At 34.4% G+C, this 21563-nt stretch overlaps 1 protein-coding gene across 1 annotated transcript in view; it reads left to right on the forward strand.

Annotated features, from left to right (window-relative positions):
* PSMD14 (proteasome 26S subunit, non-ATPase 14) overlaps nucleotides 1-21563 on the forward strand; it is a 103630-nt gene that overhangs the window by 42581 nt on the left and 39486 nt on the right. Inside the window, exons 4-7 of the mRNA XM_040475183.1 lie at nucleotides 12416-12487; nucleotides 12710-12829; nucleotides 15570-15640; nucleotides 16629-16779. Of these exons, the coding sequence (XP_040331117.1) occupies nucleotides 12416-12487; nucleotides 12710-12829; nucleotides 15570-15640; nucleotides 16629-16779 (414 nt within the window). The remainder of the gene's footprint in view (nucleotides 1-12415; nucleotides 12488-12709; nucleotides 12830-15569; nucleotides 15641-16628; nucleotides 16780-21563) is intronic.

The following is a 21563-nucleotide window of genomic DNA, read 5'->3' on the forward strand; positions in this document are numbered from 1 at the left end:
AAGGGCTGCCCAAGTAAAAGTCACAGCTTTTTATGCTGGATCAGATTTTAACCTTCTAAATGGGGGTGGGGTGTGGGGAACCATGTCTCATTTAAATGAACCACATTTAAAATTTGTGGATCTAGAAGTTAATTTTTGTTTTACTAAATGTGGCAGATGAAAACTTACTGTACAGAGGTTAGTTTAATGCCTTTGTGGAGTCCATCATAGGTATTAATAACACTGGTTGGGTAGATTTTCATGGTATGTATAAAGGCGCTGTTTGTGCGTATGGTTCACCTATTTTCTCTGATTTTATACTCTTAGATTAAAGGTAGAGATTTTCTCTCCTTTTAAAATAAACTTAGTTTTGAAGAGTCAGACTTAGTAAGTGATTTTAAAGTTGCCTGTAGGAATTGAATATTGAGGAGTTGTGTAGAAAATTTAACTATTGCATTTCAATTCCTTGTTTATCCTAGGGGTATATTTTCGTTATGTGTCTTATACAGCAATATATAACTAAATCATATTTCACTTTTTAAATTGTAACATTAATTTAAATTTTTAACAGTAGACTATAAAGCTGCAGAACATTTAGGTTTTTTTTCTTTTTTTAAAGTAAACTCTACCCCCAATATGGGGCTTGAACTCAAGACCCTGAGATCAGGAGTCACATGCTCTATCTACCACAGACTGAGCCAGCCAAGGGCCCCATAGATGTGTCTTATTTTACTTACCTGTTATCAATGATACATGTGTTTCTATTTTGTAGTGGCATTGTGTGACATACAGACCAGTTTTCTTTAGTTTTTTATTTTAGTTTTTCTTTTGCTTAATACCATGTTAGTAATACCAGTGCCTTCAGTTATTCTATTGCTTTTAAAGAACCTTGAAATTTAAGTTACATTATGTTCAGTCTCCAAAAAAATGACCTTCTGTACTTGTTTATCGTGGTAGTAGAATCATTATAAGGTCAGCAGAGAACCTGAATAGTTCACACACTTTATAAGCTGATTATTTTAGAGCTATGCTGTTTGATTAAGCACCAGAAAGAAAACATTTTCTCTATTACTTATTTTTTATACTAGTAATAGCCAAGTTTAAAAATTCAAAAAATATTTGGGTTCAGGTTTTCATTTGCTTTAATCATTGTATAATTTTTCACTTTGGTTTACCCAGCATTTAGCTTAGTTTCTTAAATATAGTAAGTTCTCAAAAAGTGAAAGATGATTGAAGTAATTCCAATTCTGTGCATTTATTCAGATTTTTTTCATCCTACAAGTGGGACATGGATGATTTGTTGTGATCACCACATGTCCATTTTAGTTGAATGTAAACAGAAGCTAAGAATAGTTAACTTAAGCCTAACTTAAAACAATTTGTATCAATTTCTACTTGTGAAATCCTTTGTTTCTCATTAAAGTCACAGGATTGCATATGTGAGATGTGAGGGCAGGGCTAGTTAAAGGGACTTGGAAACGTCAGTGGATAAGGGAAAAAAACCATTATGTCTGTGTTTGCTGGATAGTGCCTCACAGTCCTAGGATTCTCATTACTACCTCATTACCCTGATCACTCCTGCTCTATACATTTCCCCTTCTTGAAGTCTCTGACTCATACATTTTGTTTTTCTTAAGTATTTGAAATACAGCTATACCTTGATATCTTTGCCTAGGGTATAGCCATCTAGCACCTGAAGTATTTTGAGATCTCATCATAGGGAACTTTTAAAAAAAATTTTATTCAAGTTAATTAACATACTGTGTTATTAGTTTCAGGTGTACAATATAATGATTCAACAATTCTTTACATTTCTCAGTAGTCATCAAAATAAGCGTAGTCTTGGGGACAACTGGGTGACTCAGTCAGTTAAGTGTCTGACTCCTGGTTTTGGCTCAGGTCATGATCTCACAGTTTGTGAGTGTGAGCCCTGCATCGGGCTCTGTGCTGACAGTGTGGAGCCTGCTTGGGATTCTGTCTCCCTTTCTTTCTGCCCCTCCCTTGCTCGCTCTCCATCTCTCTCTCAAAATAAATAAAAATAAACTTAAAAAAAAAAAAAGTGTATTCTTCATCCCCATTATCTATTTCACCCATCCCCCAATCCACCTCCCCTCTGGCAACCACCAGTTTGTTCTCTGTATTTAAGAGTCTCCTCTCTCTCTCTCTCTCTCTCTCTCAAAATAAATAAGCTTTATGAAGAAAGGGGGGAGCCCTGGGTGGCTTAGTTGGTCAACCATCCGACTTTTGATTTCAGCTCAGGTCATGATCTTATGGTTCATGGGATTGAGGCCCATGTTGGGCTTTGCACTGGCAGTGCGGAGCCTGCTTGGGATTCTCTTTCTCTCAAAATAAATAAACTTTGCTAAAAAAAAAAAAAGTTTAAAAAGTAAAAAGTCTTTTTTGTCTGTTTTTCTTTGTCCAGTTGTTTTGTTTCCTAAATTCCACATGAGTGAAATTGCATGGTATTTGTCTTTCAGAGAAAGGGATATTCAACAATATTCTTTAATTATTGGGGTTTTTTTTTTTCTAGATTTATTTGTTATTAAAAGAAGTGTCATGAACATTCTGGTTCATGCAAACATCTCCGCTTATTTACTTAAATAATTTCTAGGATTGCAAAAGTAGGGTCAAAAAGTTTGTGCAGTTGTAAAGCTCTTTATACACAGATTTTCTGATGGATTATACCAGTTTACATTCTCACCAACACTGTTCAGAGTATTTCTTTTATAATACCATCTCCACTATTGGGTATTATAAAGCTCATGTGATAGAAAACAACAACATCTTAATGTGTTAATTGGTATTTCTTAATTAAAGAAGGTCAGCTAGTGAGGTTGAACATTTTCATATTTATTTCATCATGTATTTATGTAATTACTTGCTTTATATTCTTTGCCCATGTTTCCATTACAGTTTTCGTATTTTGTTTGTTAATTTATATATTGACTTTTTGTCATAAATGGGGCAACTATTTTTTCAGATTTTTTCTTTTTAGAAAAAATTTTAGATTATGTTGTCAGTTTTATATTTTATATGTGCAAATTAGAATGTGTTTCCTCACCCAGATCAGATATTCATGTATAAACACACACACACACACACACACACACACACACACACACACACACACAAATACCCATATATATATATGTATATAAAACTCTTCACACTCCTCTTCTGCCAGCCTCTGGCAATCACCATTACACTTTCTGTCTTTTTGATTTTACTACTCTAAGTACCTCATCATATAAGTGGAATTATACTTTGTTTTTTTGTGATTGGCATATTTCCCTTTGCATGATGTTCACTTCATTCATATTTTAGTATATTGCACAATTTCCTGCCTTTTTAAGGCTGAATAATATTCTATTGTATGTATATACCACATTTTGCTTATCTTTTATTATTTTTAATGTTTATTTATTTATTTATTTATTTTGAAAGAGAGTGTGTGTGAGCAGGGGAGGGGCAGCGAGAGGGGTTGGGGGGGAGAATCCCAAGCAAGATCCACACTCAGAGTGGAGCCCGACATGGGGCTTGATCCCACGACCGTGAGATCATGACCTGAGCCGAAATGCAAATCAGATGCTTAAGCAGTGGTGCCCCCATTTTGCTTATCTTTTAATCTCTTGATGGATATTTGGGTTGTTTCCACATTTTAGCTATTGTAAATAATGTTGCAGTGAACATTGGTATACAAATATTTCTTTGAGAACCTGCTTTCAATGTTTTTGGGTGTATATCCAGAAATGGAATTGCTAGATATTATAGTATTCTATTTTTAATTATTTGAGGAACTGTCATAACTGTTTTCCATAGTGACTTTACTATCTTACATTCCTGTCAGCAGTGCACAAAGGTTTGAATTGTTGTTTCTGGGTTTTTTCTTTTCTTCTCTCCCTTTCTTTCTTTCTTTTGATAATAGCTATCCTAATGGGTGTAAGATGGTATCTCATTATAGTTTTGATTTGCATTTCCCTTATGATTAGTGATGTCGAGCATCTTTTCATGTGCTTATTGGCCATTCATATATCTTCTTTGGATGAATGTCTGTTCAAGTTGTTTGCCCACTTATGAATCAGGGTTTTTTGTTGATGAGTTTTAGGAGTTCTCTTATAATCTAGATATTGAACTGCGGTATTTTCTCCCATTCTGTAGGTTGTCTTTTTACACTGTTGATAGTATCTTGTGATGCACAAATTTTTAAATTTTGCATGAAGTCCATTTATCTGTTTTTTCTTTTACCTGTGCCTTTGGTGTCATATCCAAGAAATCATTGCCAAATCAACATTGTGAAGCTTTTGTCCTTTGTTTTCTTCTTTCATTGTTAGATCTTATATTAGGTCCTTGATCCGTTTTGAGTTAAAATTTTTAAGGTGTTAGGTAAAGTTCCAGTTTCATTCATTTGAATGTGGATATTCAGTTTTCCTAGCACCATTTGTTGAAAACACTGTCCTTTCCCATTGAATTGTCTTAGCACCCTTGTTAAAAATTATTTGACCATATATGTAAGGGTTTATTTCTGGGCTCTCTCGGCTCTTCATTGGTCTGTATGTCTATTTTTTGTGCCAGTACCACACTTTTGATTACTGTAGCTTTGTAATAAGTTTTGCAGTCACGAAGTTTGAGTCCTTCAGAAGGTTTTGTTCTTTTTCAAGATTGACTTGGCTACTTACCATCCCTTGAGATTCCATATGAATTTTAGGTTGGGTTTTCTATTTCTGCAACAGTCACCATTGGAATTTTGATAGAGATTACATTGAATCTGTAGATTGCTTTGGATAGTCTTGACATTTTAATATGAAGTCTTTAGATCATGGGCTGTGTTTCCCGTTTCACATTATTTATTTATGTTCTTTAATTTCTTGCAACAGTGTTTTATAAGTTTCTTCGTAAACTCTTTGATGTCCTTGGTTGATTGCTAAGTATTTTATTCTTTTTGATGTTACTGTAAATGGAATTGCTTTTAGAATTTCTTGTTTCGTTTTGTTTTGTTTTTTAAGTAGGCTCCACACCCAATGTGTGGCTTTAACTCAACCCCAAGATCAAGAGTCCCATGCTCTATTGACTGAGCCCGCCAGGCGTCCTGCTTTTAGAATTTCTTTTTCAGATTGTTCATTGTTCATGATAAAAATCAATGCAACTGATTTTTGTGTGTTGACTGTAGCCTGCTATTTTGTGAATTCATTTATTAGTTCTAATAGTTTTTCATGTGTGTGTGTAATTGTTAGCATTTTATACATGTAAGAGCATCTTATCTCCAAACAGGGACAATTTTACTTCTTCCTTTCTAGTTTAGATGCCTGTTATTTCTTGCCTAATTTCTTTGGCTAGAACTTCCAGTGCCATGTTGAATAAGTGGTGAAAATAGGCATTCTTGTCTTGTTCCTGATTTTAAAGGAAGCACTTTTTGTCTTTTGCCTTGGAGTACTATGTTCACTGTGGGCTTTCAGATACGGCTTTTATCATGTTGAGGTAGTTTCCTTCTATTCCTTGTTTGTTCAGTGTTTTTATTATGAAACGGTGTTGAATTTTGTTAGATGCTTTTTCTTCATCAATTGAAATGATTGTGTGGGCTTTTTTCCCCTTTATTCTGTTCATGTGGTATATTACATTGGTCAGTTTTCATTTGTTGAACAATCCTAGCATTGCAGGAATAAATCCCACTTGGTCATGTGTAGAATAATCCTTTACATATACAGTTAAGTTTTGTTTGCTAGTATTTTGTAGAGGAGTTTTTACCAGCGTTTGTAAGAAATATTGGTCTGTAGGTTTTTGGTTTTGGTTTTGGTTTTTTATAGTTTATTTCGAGAGAGAGCACGAATGAGGGAGTGGGAAAGAGGCAGAGAGAGGCGGGGAGAGAGAGAATTCCAAGCAGACTCTGGGCTGTCAGTGCAGAGCCTGATGTGCAGCTCCATCCCATGAACCGTGAGATCACGATCTGAGCTAAAATTGAGAGCCTGGTGCTCAATTGACTGACCCATCCAGAAGCCCCTGTAGTTTTCTTGTAGTGTCTTTGGCTTTGGTAGCAGGTAATGCTGACCTCATAGAATGAATTAGGAAGATCCCTTCACCAATATTTTTATCCAGATTTTATAATTTGATTTTTTTAATGTAAATTATCTGGGTGGTGATGTAATGTGATATGGAGAAATAAATTTAGTTCTAAGTGTTTTCAGTAGTGGGATGCTCAGTCGGTTAATTGTCTGACTCTTGGTTTTGGTTCAGGTTATGATCTCATGGATCATGGGTTCAAGCCCTGCATCAGGCTCTGTGATGCTGGTACAGAGCCTGCTTGGGATTTTCTCTCTCTCTCTCTGTCTCTCTCTCTCTCTCTGTCTCTCTCTCCCTCCCCCCCCTCCCTCTCTGTTTTCCTCTCTCTCCCCCCCCGCCCCACCCCTGCTCGCTCTCAAAATAAACTTTAAAAAAAATGTTTTCAATATTAAATAATTAAAAAGTAAAATACAATATGTTCAGTTCTGTGGCGATAATTTTGTAATCTAACTGGAGCAATATAATACCAGACATAGATACCGTAAATTTATTAATACCACTGAAAAAGTTACAACAGTTGGCTTCAAAATCAGCTTTAGAGCCAAATATTTAATAGTGAACTCTTCCAAAATTTTAAGACATAGACAATTTAGGATATACAATTGATCCTTGAACAGTATGGGTTTGAACTTACACGGGTCCACTTATATACACAGAGTTTTTCCAATAAATAAAGTACAGTAGTGTAAATATATTTTCTCAATAACCTTTTCTCTATTATAAGAGTAAAGTATATAGTCCATATAACATACAAGATATGGGTTAATTAATTGTTTATATTATCAATAAGGCTTCTGGTCAACAGTGGGATATTAAGTTTGGGGGGGGAGTAAAAAAATTATATGTGGATTTTTGAGTGCATGGGAAATTGGTACCCTTAACCCCCTATGTTCAAGAGTCAACTGTATTAATATTACCAGAACACAGAAAGTAGGAAAGTGTAAAATTTCACAAGTATTTTATAAATCTAACATAATGATATCAAAAGCTGACAAATTTAACAGAAAAAAAGAAAATTCCCAGGTCACATGGGTGGCTCAGTTAAGCATCCAACTCTTGATTTCAGCTCAGGTCATAGTCTCACGGTTTGTGGTGTCGAGCCCCATCTCTGGCTCCATGCTGTCAGTAGAGCCTGGTTGGGATCTCCCTCTCCCTGCCCCTCCCCTGCTCACTCTTTCTCTCTCAAAATAAAGAAATAAACTTTAAAAAAATAGAAGGAAAATGCCCAACTGGTCTCTAGTCTCACTTATAAACAGGGAAACAAAAACTAAAAAAAAAAAAAAAAAAAAAAAAAAAATGTAAATCACGTCAACCGTTTATCCCAGGAGTAGAACTGGGAAATCTATTACTGTAGTGCATTGCTGGACAAAGGCAAGCTGAGTAAAACATAGTGGCCATTATGGCTGTGTTTACAAAAAGAAATACAGATATGTCACTGACTAACAAATCTTTCCAGTCCTTTGTTTCGTTTTAATTTTTATTTGTAAGTAGTATATCCATGAATTTCCAATTTAAACGTTATGAGAGGCTTTTGACAAGGGACTTTAATTCATTTATATTTTTTCATAGCCAGTATATTTGATCTTATATTTACTGTTTTTATTTTGTTCCCTTCTTGGTTCCCTACTGTTTTGTTTTATTTTATTGTCAGTGTTATATCTGCTTTTCTTCCTCCGGTGATTTTATAAGGTGTACATTCAGTTTTAATGTTTATTGTGGTTATTTTAAGGTTGTTCAGAAGACTTTTTAATCCATATTTCTTTAGTAGTCAAAATCACTTAAACAGATTCCTTTTTCTTTTTCCCCTCATATATGTGAAACAGAGAATTTTGTACATTTCATTTCTTTCCACTGCCCTGTATAGTTACTTGGACAGTATCTGTGGTTTGGAACCTGTTTTTTGTTTTTGTTTTTGTTTTTACGTCTATATGTATTTTTAACTACTCTCAGTATTCTTAACAGATTTTTTAATGTAAGGGCTTTTCCATTTTTAAGGTTTTAATTTTAATTTGTGGTGCCTCAAGTGGATGATTTATTCAAGAAATTCTTTGAAGAAGGATACATGGAATTATATTTTCCGAGTCTTTGTGTATTTAGTAACATATTTGTGGGTCTAAAGACATTTTTAAAATATACAATTTCTGACTCACATTGTTTTTCTATTAAAACTTGGGAACTTCCTTTCATTGTTTTCTGCTACTTAATGTTGCAGAGAAATATCCAAAGTCAACCTGAGTTGCATTTTTTCATAAGGTTAGTTTTTCTACCTTCATGTTTTTAGATATTTTGTTTTTATCCTTGTAGTTAAGATTTACCTAAGACTTTTCAAGGTATAATAGTTTCTTCGCTGATTATTGCCTGACATTTAGTGATCTAAAAGTTGAAATTTTTTTTTTTTCATTCAGGAAAATTTTTCAGCCTTACTGTTACTTATTGATCTTTTCTATTTCTTGTTTTAGCCTCAGGAACAACCGTATTTCTTAGCTTACAGCTCCTTTGTCCTGTCTTATCATTATATTTCTTGTAGTTTTCATCTCTTACTTTTTATTTTACATTCTGAGCTATCTTTTTTGTGTTCTGTATCAGTGAGTTAAACTTGTCATGTTTATTTTTACCCTTGTTTCCTCCAGTGCAATTTTAGTTCTTAATTATTTTTCACCTTTTCATCTTGGATGTCCTTGAACTTTCTATTTCAAAGTTAGGAAAGCTTCTTGTATTCTACTGATGCCAAATAATTTTCTAAAATTTTGTTTAGGAGTCCTATTTTTAGATGTCTTTCCTCTCTTTGAATAGCGAGGATGCTATTCCTTGGGAGTGTTTGCTAAAAGACAATGTACATATATTGTCCATAGCCCCACATTTTTCTTAACTTGGGTCATCTTTGATCTACCGTTGTACAGGTCCTTATACAAATCTCTTAGCTCAGTTTCCAGGGTCTTGAATTGGGTTTTCTTCTTTGCCTGATTGTACATTCTTCTGGACAGGTGAGCATGTGGGAAAATGATAGCCTCAGATATTCACAGCTGCTGGAGATCCTTAACAGCTGTCCCATAGACAGTATATTCCATGGGTTACTCTTTTTTTGTTTGTTTAAGAATGCAGTTTAGGGGTGCCTGGCTTGCTCAGTGGGAAGAGCACATAACTCTTGATCTTGACTCTTGATCTCAGAATGGTGAGTTCAAGCTCTATGTTGGGTGTAGAGATTACTTTAAAAAAAAAAAAAAAAAAAGCAGTTCACCACTACTTCTTTTCTACTTCTTGCCAAGTTTTTTTTTTTCTAAGAAATTTAGTCACTGACTAGATCAAGAAACAGAATAGTAGCGGAGTGAGAAGAGTAACAGGAAATAATCACTGACTACTGTCTCAAAAAATAGCTCCCATCCAGTAGAGAAAAAGCTGCATGGTTTTCTGTTAGTATGTTTCTGAACCAGAAGAAAATAGTGAAAGAGGAGGTAATGGTCTTTATATCTACTTGCTTATGGCTGTGCTCTTTCAGAGAGTAATTAGTGGGTATTTTTCATTTCTGTTGCATTGGCTTGCAGTACCTTAGTTTATTTATTCATTCATTTTTTTCAACCAGTACTTACTAAGTTCTTATGATGTGCTAGGCCCTCTGCTGTGTACTGGTTATATAAATGTTAAACAAATTAAAGTTGGTTTTTTAATTGATAGCAGGGGTAGTTTCTGGGTTTTGTCAATAATATATTTTGGTGATGGTGTGATGTTTTATTTCCCTGTTCCTTTTTTTCTTAATCATCTCTGGCAAGTTAAGAAGGACTGTATTAAAAGGAAAAAAAAAAAAAAGTGGTCCCTGGGTGGCTCAGTCCGTTAAGTGCCTGACTCTTGATTTTTGGCTCAGGTCGTGATCTCACTATTTGTGGGATTCAGCCCCATATCCACCTCTGGGCTGACAGCGGACAGCGTGGAGCCTGCTTGGGATTCTCTCTCCCTCCTCTCTGCCTTTCCCCTGCTCACACCCTGTGTCTCCCACATCAGATAAATAAATGAATAAACAAACAAACAAACAAACATTAAAAAGAAAAACTGTAGCCTAGATAACCAGTTTAAATTCTTTTTCTCCATATGAAATTTTAAGTTGCTCTGGATTCAGGAAATAATTTCTATGAATACAATTTCGATGAATACTTCCCTAAGACCTCTCATCATGGCTAACTTACTACTGTTCTCGCTTTTTTTTCTTAAACTTTCTTTACTTTCTTAGATGAATAAATCATATCAACAAAATTATCGTGTTTTATATGATGATCTCAATAAATGTTTTGGCATGACAGCACTTCAGCTTAAGAGTTTTCATTCTGAAAGAGACTCCTATTTGAAAGGCAAGCAGTAAACCTGCATTAGGTGATGATAGATGAATTCATTTTGGGTTTTAAGTTTATTTTCTGGCATTTATTATTAAAAATAAGGTTTAAAAAAATTTTTTTTAACGTTTATTTATTTTTGAGACAGAGAGAGAGCATGAACGGGGGAGGGTCAGAGAGAGAGAGGGAGACACAGAATCCGAAACAGGCTCCAGGCTCTGAGCTGTCAGCACAGAGCCTGACGTGGGGCTTGAACTCATGAACCGCGAGATCATGACCTGAGCCGAAGTCGGACGCCTAACCGACTGAGCCACCCAGGTGCCCCAAAAATAAGATTTTTAATAATTTTATTATTAAAACAGTTAAGTGTCTGACTCTTGATTTCAGCTCAGATCATGATCTCATTGTTTGTGAGTTGAGCCCCAAGTGTCTCCTCACTGACTGGGCTCCTCACTGACTGCGTGGTACCTGTTTGGGATTCTCTCTCTCCCTCCCTCTCCTTCTCCCCCTCCCCCTCCCCCTCCCCCTCTCTGCCCCCCCCACCCCTCCTCCTCTCCCATGCCCCCCCCCCGCCCCTCCTCCGCTGGCATGCACACACATGCACATGAGGTCTCTCTTTCAAATAAATACTTTATTTATTTTTTTTTTCAACGTTTATTTATTTTTGGGACAGAGAGAGACAGAGCATGAACAGGGGAGGGGCAGAGAGAGGGAGACATAGAATCGGAAACAGGCTCCAGGCTCTGAGCCATCAGCCCAGAGCCTGACGCGGGGCTCGAACTCACGGACCGCGAGATCGTGACCTGGCTGAAGCCGGATGCTTAACCGACTGCGCCACCCAGGCGCCCCTCAAATAAATACTTTAAATAAAATTGGAGGCATTTGATTTTTCTCACCCCTTTCTACATAAAGAAACAAATAATTTTTGTATGTGGTTTTTATACTTAGAGAAAATATACATAGTACTTTATGCTTCTGGCAAATATTATGAGCTTTTAAACAAAACCAAAAAATAAAAATTGAAAAATCAGAGCATTTAGCAAATAGACAAGAAGCACAAAATACACATAGACCTACAAGTCTGAAATGTAACAAGTGAAGTAATTGTTTAATTTTAGTAAGTAAACCCATAAAAGCAAGATAGAATATTGATTTATAATTGGGTAGTTAACATGTTTGTTTTACAATTTGTAATAGAGTTATTGTCAAGGAAAGGAAACTTTAAGCAACACAGAACCTGACAATTATAGGACACATCTCATTTTAATTTCTCCAAGTGCCAGTTTTAAAAAACAATAAAGCTTTCTGTGTGCAGAAATACATGTATAAGATTGTAGTCCTCTTGAGGGTAATGACCCTATATAAATTACCTTATGTCTCCGAATGTTAGAGTCAAAAGAGGCTTGTTACTTTTGATGAAGAAGACACAATCCTTAGGGAGAGCATAATGTGTCCCTTAACCTGTGGTAAGATTAATGGTAACATTTGTTTTAAAGATAGTAGTCCCCATTTAAAAGTATTTTCGTATTAGCTACAGCAGTCTCAACCAGTTTGTTCACACCTGGTGCACTTGTGTTAAATTTGTTGTATTGGGGAGGGGAATAACTTCATCAGGTGGAGTGCATAGTATGTTGTTCACAGCTCTTTCACCTAGGGATTAGAAATCTTCTGTCCCCTATCCCCAACTACATCTACGTATCTGCAGAGATCCCATAGCCCTAAATGTACATGCTGTCCGTAGCTGAAAATCAGTCTCAGATTGTGGTAAGAAACATGGCTAATTGGTGCATGGTAGTCATTTTGTAGCAGAGGTAGATAAGCATTGCTGGAAGATTTAAGCTTTATGTCCATTGGACACTTGCCTGAGTACTAAGTTTGTTTTATTTTGCCAGCAGGTTTGATATTTGCAAAGTTGTTTTGATTATTTGTGTTGTACCCGACTAAAAGGATACTTGACATATTTTCCCAAAACTCTTAAAAACAATCAAGTTTATATAACATGTAACTAATTTTAAACTCATAAACTGTATGTTTATAATAATTGATGTGCTTATTTCTAGGGGCCACCCACAGATGCTCCTGCAGTGGACACAGCAGAGCAAGTATATATTTCTTCCCTTGCACTGTTAAAAGTAAGTATTGAAAGTTACTTGCTTTAGAGAGCTTTATTGCTTTCACTCTCTGTCTTTTAGTTGGGAATATTTGTTAATGTTAATCCTCAAACGGAAGCTGTTGTTCTAGGTACATCTATAATAAGAGTGTTTTTATTTCTACTAAAGCAAAATTAGGTTATTAAAAAAATAAAAAGGACCAAAGATTTTAAAGCTTCGTATCTACCTATGTTCTCTTTACAGATGTTAAAGCATGGTCGTGCTGGAGTTCCAATGGAAGTTATGGGTCTTATGCTTGGAGAATTTGTTGATGATTACACCGTCAGAGTGATTGATGTGTTTGCTATGCCACAGTCAGGAACAGTGAGTACTTTTTATGGTTGCCTGCTGTAAGTAAATGTGTTTCTTTTCTCTTTCCTTTTCCTATGCAAAATCACTTTCATCATATTATATTTTTCTCTTCCTGATAGGAAAAATCCATCATAAGATTAATGATAGAAATATCTAGATTGCATTGAATTAAGTCATTCATCTTTTGAATGCATCATGAATTCCCTGTAGGTCCACAAACTGAAGGATGCTAGCATTAAATCCCTTTACTCATACTTTCAGCTTTAACTAGCATAGCATCCTAGATTTATGTTAATTGCTAAAATAGTAGGGTATTAATTGAACACTTCAGCAGATTTTAGAGACTCTCTTAGACTTAATTCAGATACATTATCTAGTCCTCATGTTTTGTTCCTATTGTTTTGAAATATGGTCCCTTTTATTATAGATGGTGATAAATGACTCGTAAGCTTTTCCTATTCAAAATGTTAAATTTAATGAAACCAAAAAACTATGGCAAACTTTAGTTCTTTTGCCCAGGTATGGTAATTTCTTTATAGAGGAAGCATATACTACATACAAACTTTGGAAGTCATCTACTTTATCTTTTTAGAATACATTGTATTATTCTCTCTGGAAGCTTTTTATTTTGTTTTGGTATTTTATGTAATGCATTGGATTTGTGTGGCCAAAAAACAGTAACTCTTCTACCTTTCGTACAAAAAACTGTACACATATCCTTCTCATCTGTTTGCCTAGAAAAATATAACATATATATTTTTCTGATGGATTTTTTCCCCTAATATTCAACATTTCTCTTATCGAGCTTTGTAAAATATCTGGATTAAAGAGATTGTTGTCATACAGCTGTTTGCTCTGTTTGAGACTCTTAACTGTAAGTATTCTTCAACAAAGTAGATAATAGAGAAAACCAAGTTCTGTTTTTAAATAGTGTAATATATACATTTTATAGACTGTTTAGAGTAGTTATTACAGATAGTAGTGTGTTTGTAAATGATGCAAAATATAGAAAAATACACAAGTTCTTCTCCAAAATTTAGATCTGCTGATTTTGTCCACCTGGCTATCCCTTATCTTTATTTTGTACAATTGGATATAGAGAGATATGCTGCATGTTAACTAAAAATTTAGATTTATGTCTTAGGCTGTTGTTACTTGTATTTATCTTTTCATGTCAGAATTTGAAAAGCATAACAAAATTAACTAGTATTTCTGTTATATGTGGTCTTTATCAATTATAATAAAGAGTTCTTAAGTTTTAATATCATTTCCTTCTAAATGTTTGTTTGACAGTTTGAAATAGAAGATTTTGATCTTTGTGTTCATTCTATGTAGTAGATTAGAAAGGTTTTCTTCTGGCCCAAGAGTTAACAAACTTTCTGTAAAAACATGTTTCTGTCTCCTACTCTTATGATTTTTTTTTTTTTAATTTTTAAACCCCCTTTAAAAATGTTCAGAACAAAACAACTACTACAACAACAAACACCTATAGGCAACCTATGCCTATAGGCATACCCCTGTTCTTGAGGATGCTTTCTCTATTAAGATTCAAAATATCGGGGCGCCTGGGTGGCTCAGTCGGTTGGGTGTCCGATTTCGGCTCAAGTCATGATCTCGCAGTCCGTGAGTTTGAGCCCCGCGTCGGCCTTTGTGCTGACAACTCAGAGCCTGGAGCCTGTTTCGGATTCTGTGTCTCCCACTCTCTGTCTGACCCTCCCCCATTCATGCTCTGTCTCTCTCTGTCTCAAAAATAAATAAACGTTAAAAAAATTAAAAAAAAAAAAGATTCAAAATATCATTTGTTTGGGTGGGAAGGAAGTGCTTAAATATTAACTGCTTTATTGAGATAGATTAAATTCCTGATGTTAGAAGAAAACCTTGTAGGAGTTATAATGGCACTGATCTATCACTGGAGAGATGACATGATTGCCTTTAATTCTTCCATGTTCTAAAAATCTTTTGAACTAGCAAGACAATGCAGCATTTAAAAGACTTGGTTTTAGATCTCTAATGAAGAATTATTTGTGATTGCTTTTATATTTGAGATGATATTCAAAAGTATATATTTGCCTCCAAGCACTTAATCTACCAAGTAGTTCTTACTGAAGCACTCACTCAGCTTCCTCCTCTCCCAGCCCACCCTGCAAAACAAACAAAAACAACTCTGGTAAATTCATAAACTGTTATCCTTCTTCAGAGTATTTATATTGCTGAGGAACAAAAAGTCTTTAGGTTATTGATTATTATAATAGCTGAATAGTTGTAGAACTTTGGATGGGATGGAAGGGATATAATGCTAATCAGGTATCAGAGATGGCATTTGGAACTGTGCTTGCCAAGATAGGTCTAGCCAAAAATAGTTGGTTCAGTCATTTGGTATTTCTGGTATTTGTGTGTGTGTGTGTGTGTGTGTGTGTGTGCATAGCCATGGCCATAAACTCTTAAAGGATCCCCAAAACTTAACTCATTAGCTAACAGCAGTTTGGTAAATGGCAATTTTAGAAGCTTTATTAAAGTATGGCTGATAATTGAATGACATAAATGGGAATCAATTATGAGTATCCAAGCCTATAAAATTATTTTGGCATACCAAAATAATATACATAGGGGTTTTTGGGTTTTTGTTTTTTTGGTTTTTTTTTTTTTTTTTGGTAGCTTTTTGTTCATTTAGATTGTTAAAAAAAAAAAAAAGGTTTCTGGGTATTTATTCACAGTTCTAAAAGCTAGTTATTTTTCTTTTTGTCTAACCCAGGGTGTCAGTGTGGAGGCAGTTGATCCAGTGTTCCAAGCCAAAATGTTAGATATGTTGAAGCAGACAGGAAGGTAAGTATTCTAACTAATTTTATAAAGGAATAATGGGAAGTAGTTTTAGAAATGTGTTTCAAAAATCTGGATGTTTATGACTATCATACCTGGAAAAAAAAAGCCATGTACTTAATGTAAATTATCACTGTCAGTCCTGTGTACTACCTATCTAGTATCTCTTTCTTTTAGAATCAGAGAAATTTGCCAATGAGAAAACTGCCTCATGTTAAAATTCTCAACCATCACATAGTAAGCTTGGGCTGCAGCTTCCCTGTTCAGCATATGGAGTTACTGTCTGGTCATTTATAATTGAAAGAGCTTGTATGTTCCATATATTGGAGAGTTGGGACTAAATAAGATTCTGGCTATTTAATTATATTAGGCATATGATTTTTAAAGACAGAGAAAGTAGAATTTAGATATTTTTCAAGTTTTTCCCCAGATTAAATCTCTCAATAGTTGTCATTCTCTTGCTCAAATTCTTCTACTGTGGAAGAAACTTCAAAATTAATGTTAGCAAAAGGCTCAGCAGCTGAGCAGAACAGTGCAAATTGGTTTTTGACTGAGTTCCTAGTTCTACTGCTGGTTTAATTGATATTTAATCCTTTCACAACAGTGAATCCTGGTGTCCATTGTTAACAATGTACTCTGCCTGGAAAATCCTATTCCCAGAGCTAAGGAGTTAAAGAGTAGATATTTACTTGAATGCTGAAAGGGTAAAAACTGGCTCAGAGAAAGTGTGGTAACAAGGTGAAAAACTGAAAGCCGTATCTACCACTGCTAATGTGCATCTCTTAATGATAGCACTCCTTTGTCATGCTTATTCATTTCCATGTTTTCTGGATAATATGGTGTATGATTTCAATGTTTCTAATGGTGCTTTTTCACACCTGTGTGTTTTTCATCTCTTCTTCATTTATACCCTGTTAGTGTGTTGTTTCTTTTCATAGCATACATGTGTATTACTTGTTCTGTTCTGAACTGCTGAATGCCCTCTTTGTTTCAGGCCTGAGATGGTTGTTGGTTGGTATCACAGTCACCCTGGCTTTGGTTGTTGGCTTTCTGGTGTGGATATCAACACTCAGCAGAGCTTTGAAGCCTTGTCGGAGAGAGCTGTGGCAGTGGTTGTGGATCCCATTCAGAGTGTAAAAGGAAAGGTAGAGTAGATTCTATCTTTATTAGCACCTACTGCCACATTCTGTTTACAGATACATTAGATTAAAATTTCTTTTGTTTAGAGCAGGATTTGTACACACACAGAAAAAAAAAACCCTGTGTATTTAAAAACACAAACAAAAAACTGTACAAGTCGAAAAATGTGTCTTGGTATAATTAGCAATATAACTATTTGGAGATTTGTTTCTACTTTAATCAGCTAAAATTGTCTAATCATACATGTTTAAATTTAATTTTATTTCATAGATTTAGGAACATTAAACCACATAAAAGCCTGCTATGCACATTTTATTATTATTTTAGTAAACATTGTTTTATCTTCCTTTATTTTAAAATCGTGAATTTGGGATTGGCACAACATTTTATGTCTCTAGTTAAAGACTCTCTGTTTTGCAGACATTGTATAGAACATATTCTGGAGTTGGATGTTCCAAATGTTTTAGACAATGAAAACTTGACCCAAAGACTTGGTATCAGCCATTCGCATTTTTGGAGTGAGGATGCAGATGAATGATTAAATATGCTAAATGATTCAGAAAAGAGATTAACTTGCAAAGCATATTGGGTTATAGTTGTTCTTTGTTGAAATCTTTTGTTCTTGTTTAGTTCTTTTTTTCCCCCCTTCGTTCTCTCTCTCTTTCTTTCTTTTTTTTATTTCTTTCTTTCTAGCCCCATATGCCATTTTCCTATTTCCTGCCTCATGACAGCAGGGAGCAGCTCTATTATCACCTTCACAGAGCTGTCTGCAAATGTGAGAGGCAATTCGATTTTGCTCAACCACAGGGAGAGTGGATTAGAAAAACTACAGAACATACAGAAATTGGCTAGGTGGTTACTGCTTTAAAATACTGCTGAGGTGTCTTGTTTGAGCATGTACTTCCATTGTAGTGTAGAATAATTGTTAAAATCACAATACATTTATGGAATCCTTTTTATGCAGCTTTTACAAATAATTTTTAGAGCACTTAAAAATAAATATTAGCTTGCTATCTATCAGACCTGGAATTTGCTAGTATTGCAGATTACATTTATATCTGCTCACCAGCTCAAACAAACTAAATATGGCTATTAAACGTGGAGTTTTTATCTGTTTTGAATTTGAAGTTGAACACTTTCTGACATCCTATCATTATGACGAATAAAAATTGAGGTCTTCCCTAAATCATGATCCTATTAGATGTGATTTAGTTTTTCAGAGGTGGAAACTAGCCACAAAAACAATAATAATAGAAACCAATGTAGTAGATAATTCAAAGAGGATCACTTCTGATGCTTGCTGTATACCTGTATTTCAGTTTATTCTTTTTAAAACTATATTGTTACTTAACTAATACAGATAAAAGGAGTTAAATCCTTGAATTTTGTTAGTTTTATGAATTAAAATAGAGTATGATACTTCCCTAAGTTTAATTCTCTGATACGGTACCTTTTTAATAACTCACAATTAACTCATTTAAGTAATAATAATTATTTTAGAAATATAACAGTTATCCAGTTAAGTACCCCCACCACAATATTTACAAAAGATAATTGAAGCTTAATTTTAAGTATAATTAGAGTTCTGTCTTGTTTATAGTATCTTGATGTCAGTTTTAGTTTCTAAACCTAGTTTAGGTATTATATAACATTGGTATTTGCATTGTTTATTTCTGATTAATCATAATTCATGTTAAAAGGATGACTTTCATTAAAACACTTGCATGACAGGACTGTTGTCATATGTTAAATGTAGTTATTTTTTCAAAATAATATATCTAAAATTACTTTATAAAATCATATGTATCATTGTCTAGTTTTACATGTCATAAAAAATATTTTTGAAAAATAGAGTATAAGTATCTGTCATCGATGATTCACATCACTTCTTGTACCCAACATAGATTCGTATAGTTAATATTACCTGAAATAAGGATCCAGTTCTTTCTCAATAGTGTAACTTCATCTGTAGGATGTCTGAGTTTGGTTATAATTTATGGTTCTTTTAGTGTCAAGACTTCTCAAAACTGTAAGCCAAACTTACGTATATAAACTTAAAAAAAAAACAAGAGTAACATAGGATTCTCCCTCTCCCCTTCCCTGCATGTGATTTATCAAAGCTGTCAAAATATTTAGCAAAACAATGATTAGATCAAGAGTTAAAATGACAATCTATATATAAATTATTCACATTGAGTCTCTGTTCACTTAATACCTCTTTCCTGTATATTTTATATTTTCATTTTCATAAATCCCAATATTATCTGTTTGTGAGTGATGAGGTAATTACTAATTCTTCATAGTCTCATTAATTCATAATGTTTGATTTCCTTTTATAGTGACTTGACTGTATATTTATGGAATTATTGCTGTGTGCCAGGTATTGTGGTGATAAATTTTCAACTTGTCTCATGTAGTTTTTAGTAATTCTGGGGATACAGGTAGTATTATTACTCCATTTTATCAATGAAAAGGTAAAAAAAAAAATTAGGGTCAAAGAGATTACCCAAAATCATAGCATTATTTTTTAATTTTTATTTTGTAATGTTTATTTTTGAGAGAGAGAGAGAGAGAGAGCAAGTGGGGGGGTGGGGGCAGAGAGAGAGAGAGAGCGCGAGAGAGAGAGGGAGATACAGAATCCAAAATAGCTGTCAGCACAGCTCTGAGCTGTTAGCACAGAGCCTAACGCAGGGCTCGAACTCACGAACTGTGAGTTCATGACCTGAGCTGAAGTCAGATACTTAACCAACTGAGCCACCCAGGCGCCCCCAAAATCATAGCATTATTAAGCAGCAGAACAAGAATACAAATCAGGTCTATAAAATTTCAGAGCTCAAACTGTTTTAATGGCTCTTTAATATTAGATAGTTCCAAACTATATAATTAGAGTAACACAGAATTGGAAAATGAGTACCAGAGGTCATTACCACACCCTTTCTTAACTTATTTGGATAGGTATCACTTCCCTCAGTGTAAGTCAGGGTAAGGGGCTACACATTTTGTCTAAGTTCTCAATAGTTCCCTGTACTATTTATAGTAGTTATTTATTAATTGATTTTTCTTATACAGTATTCTGTTAATTAAAAAAAAAAAGACAATTTAGACAGACCTGTCCCTGTCAGCTTTTGCGACATCCCTAGGGCCAAACATTGAGACCTACGTAAATAATAAAATACAGTATATGATAAAGAATCCACAGTATTCTGTATATTATGTAATCCTGTAAATGTTTAAAAATGATACAGGTAGAAAATGTTAATAACATTCATAATTTAAATGGAGAGTAAGCTATAGAAATTACTGGTGAGTCTCACTCTAAACTTCTCAGTGAAATAGTTAAAAATCTGTTTTAGTTTTTTTGTAAAATACGCATATTCAGATATTCTAAACTTCAGTTCTCAAGTAATAAAGTGACAGCCTCTTGCTTAAAGTTTTGTTGTCTTGAATATATAGCCCACAACTGGACTTGATCCAGCAGCAAATTTCGAAGTTGTAACATGATTATACTGTGTCCTTAGGGCAAAAAGAATGATGACTGTACAAAATCATAAAACTACCATGCAACTATTACTTCTTTTGAGAACCTATTTCCTTATCACAATTCCTATCAGTAAAAATGTTCAGATGTTACCTGCTGTTAACAATCTCCATGTTTTATTTCCTATTTTGAAAACAGTAAAAGAGAAAAAAAAACCCTCATAACCCTTTAGTCCATATAAATCTTCACACTGGCTGGGTTTTCTTGAGAAATTTCTGTTTACTCTGATCAGAAATCCTGTTTATCAGCAGGGATTTCTTAAGTACATCTGATGTGCCTGTGTGCTGATGATTCTAAAAAATGTCTTTTTGTGAAGATAAGTCATATACATTTAGTGTCACTAGTGAGCCAGATAACATTCTGCCAATTATATGCTTGATAACCCTATGTTGCATACTGGTAGAATACAAATTATACTGATACTGCTTTGTTTCTGTAACTAAGTATTAAGGTGGTTGCTAGAGAGAAATAATCCAGCAGATACTTATTTGGAACCTTGTATGTGCCAATATGCAATAAAGTAGTACTTGCGTAGCAAACATAGTAAATGGAAATTAAATTAGAAAGAAATTGGTATGGCTGCACAAAGTAAATGAAGCTTGGACTGAGTCTTGATAGCACATTACTCAGAAAAGATAAGTTTGTACCTTCTGGAGGAGAATGTAGAAACAGTTCTATTCCAGATTGTATACCTAGCCTCTTTGTTCATGCTTTTTCACGGATACGTTAGAATGTAAAATGAACAGTTTTTGATGATGTTGTTTTTAGTCAGCATTTTATAAAAAAGATAGGACTTTGAAGAATAAATGCAAATATTGGAGGAAAGAATTAAGGAATGAACATAAGAGCTTACCTTTTATTTTCAAGAGATTTAGAAGGTTTTGTCTTTTTCAGCGTAAGGAGGGCAAATATTTTACTTATCCAGAAATTTTGTATTAGAAGTTTTAAGATGGTGGAGATTTTAAACTACTCAAAAATAGTTTTGTTTTAGCGTTTTCTTCTTATTGTCATAAAGGCAGGGCATAGAGTAATGAAGAGCATGGGCTTTGGGATCAGGCCTGCATTAGAATCCCATTTTTATCTCTTTATCTCCTCTCTGTAGTATGACTTTGAGCAAGTTGCCGAATCTAGAACTTCAGTTGTCTCATCTATAAAACAGGGGTTTTGGTACCTGTCTCATAGTATTATGAAATGATCTATGTAATGAGTAGGGTGTGCATGCCATACAGGAGATGTGCAGTAAGTGACATT

This window comes from Herpailurus yagouaroundi, unplaced genomic scaffold, assembly GCF_014898765.1.
Source record: "Herpailurus yagouaroundi ecotype Mexico unplaced genomic scaffold, PumYag 140, whole genome shotgun sequence".
NCBI classification, from domain to species: domain Eukaryota; kingdom Metazoa; phylum Chordata; class Mammalia; order Carnivora; family Felidae; genus Herpailurus; species Herpailurus yagouaroundi.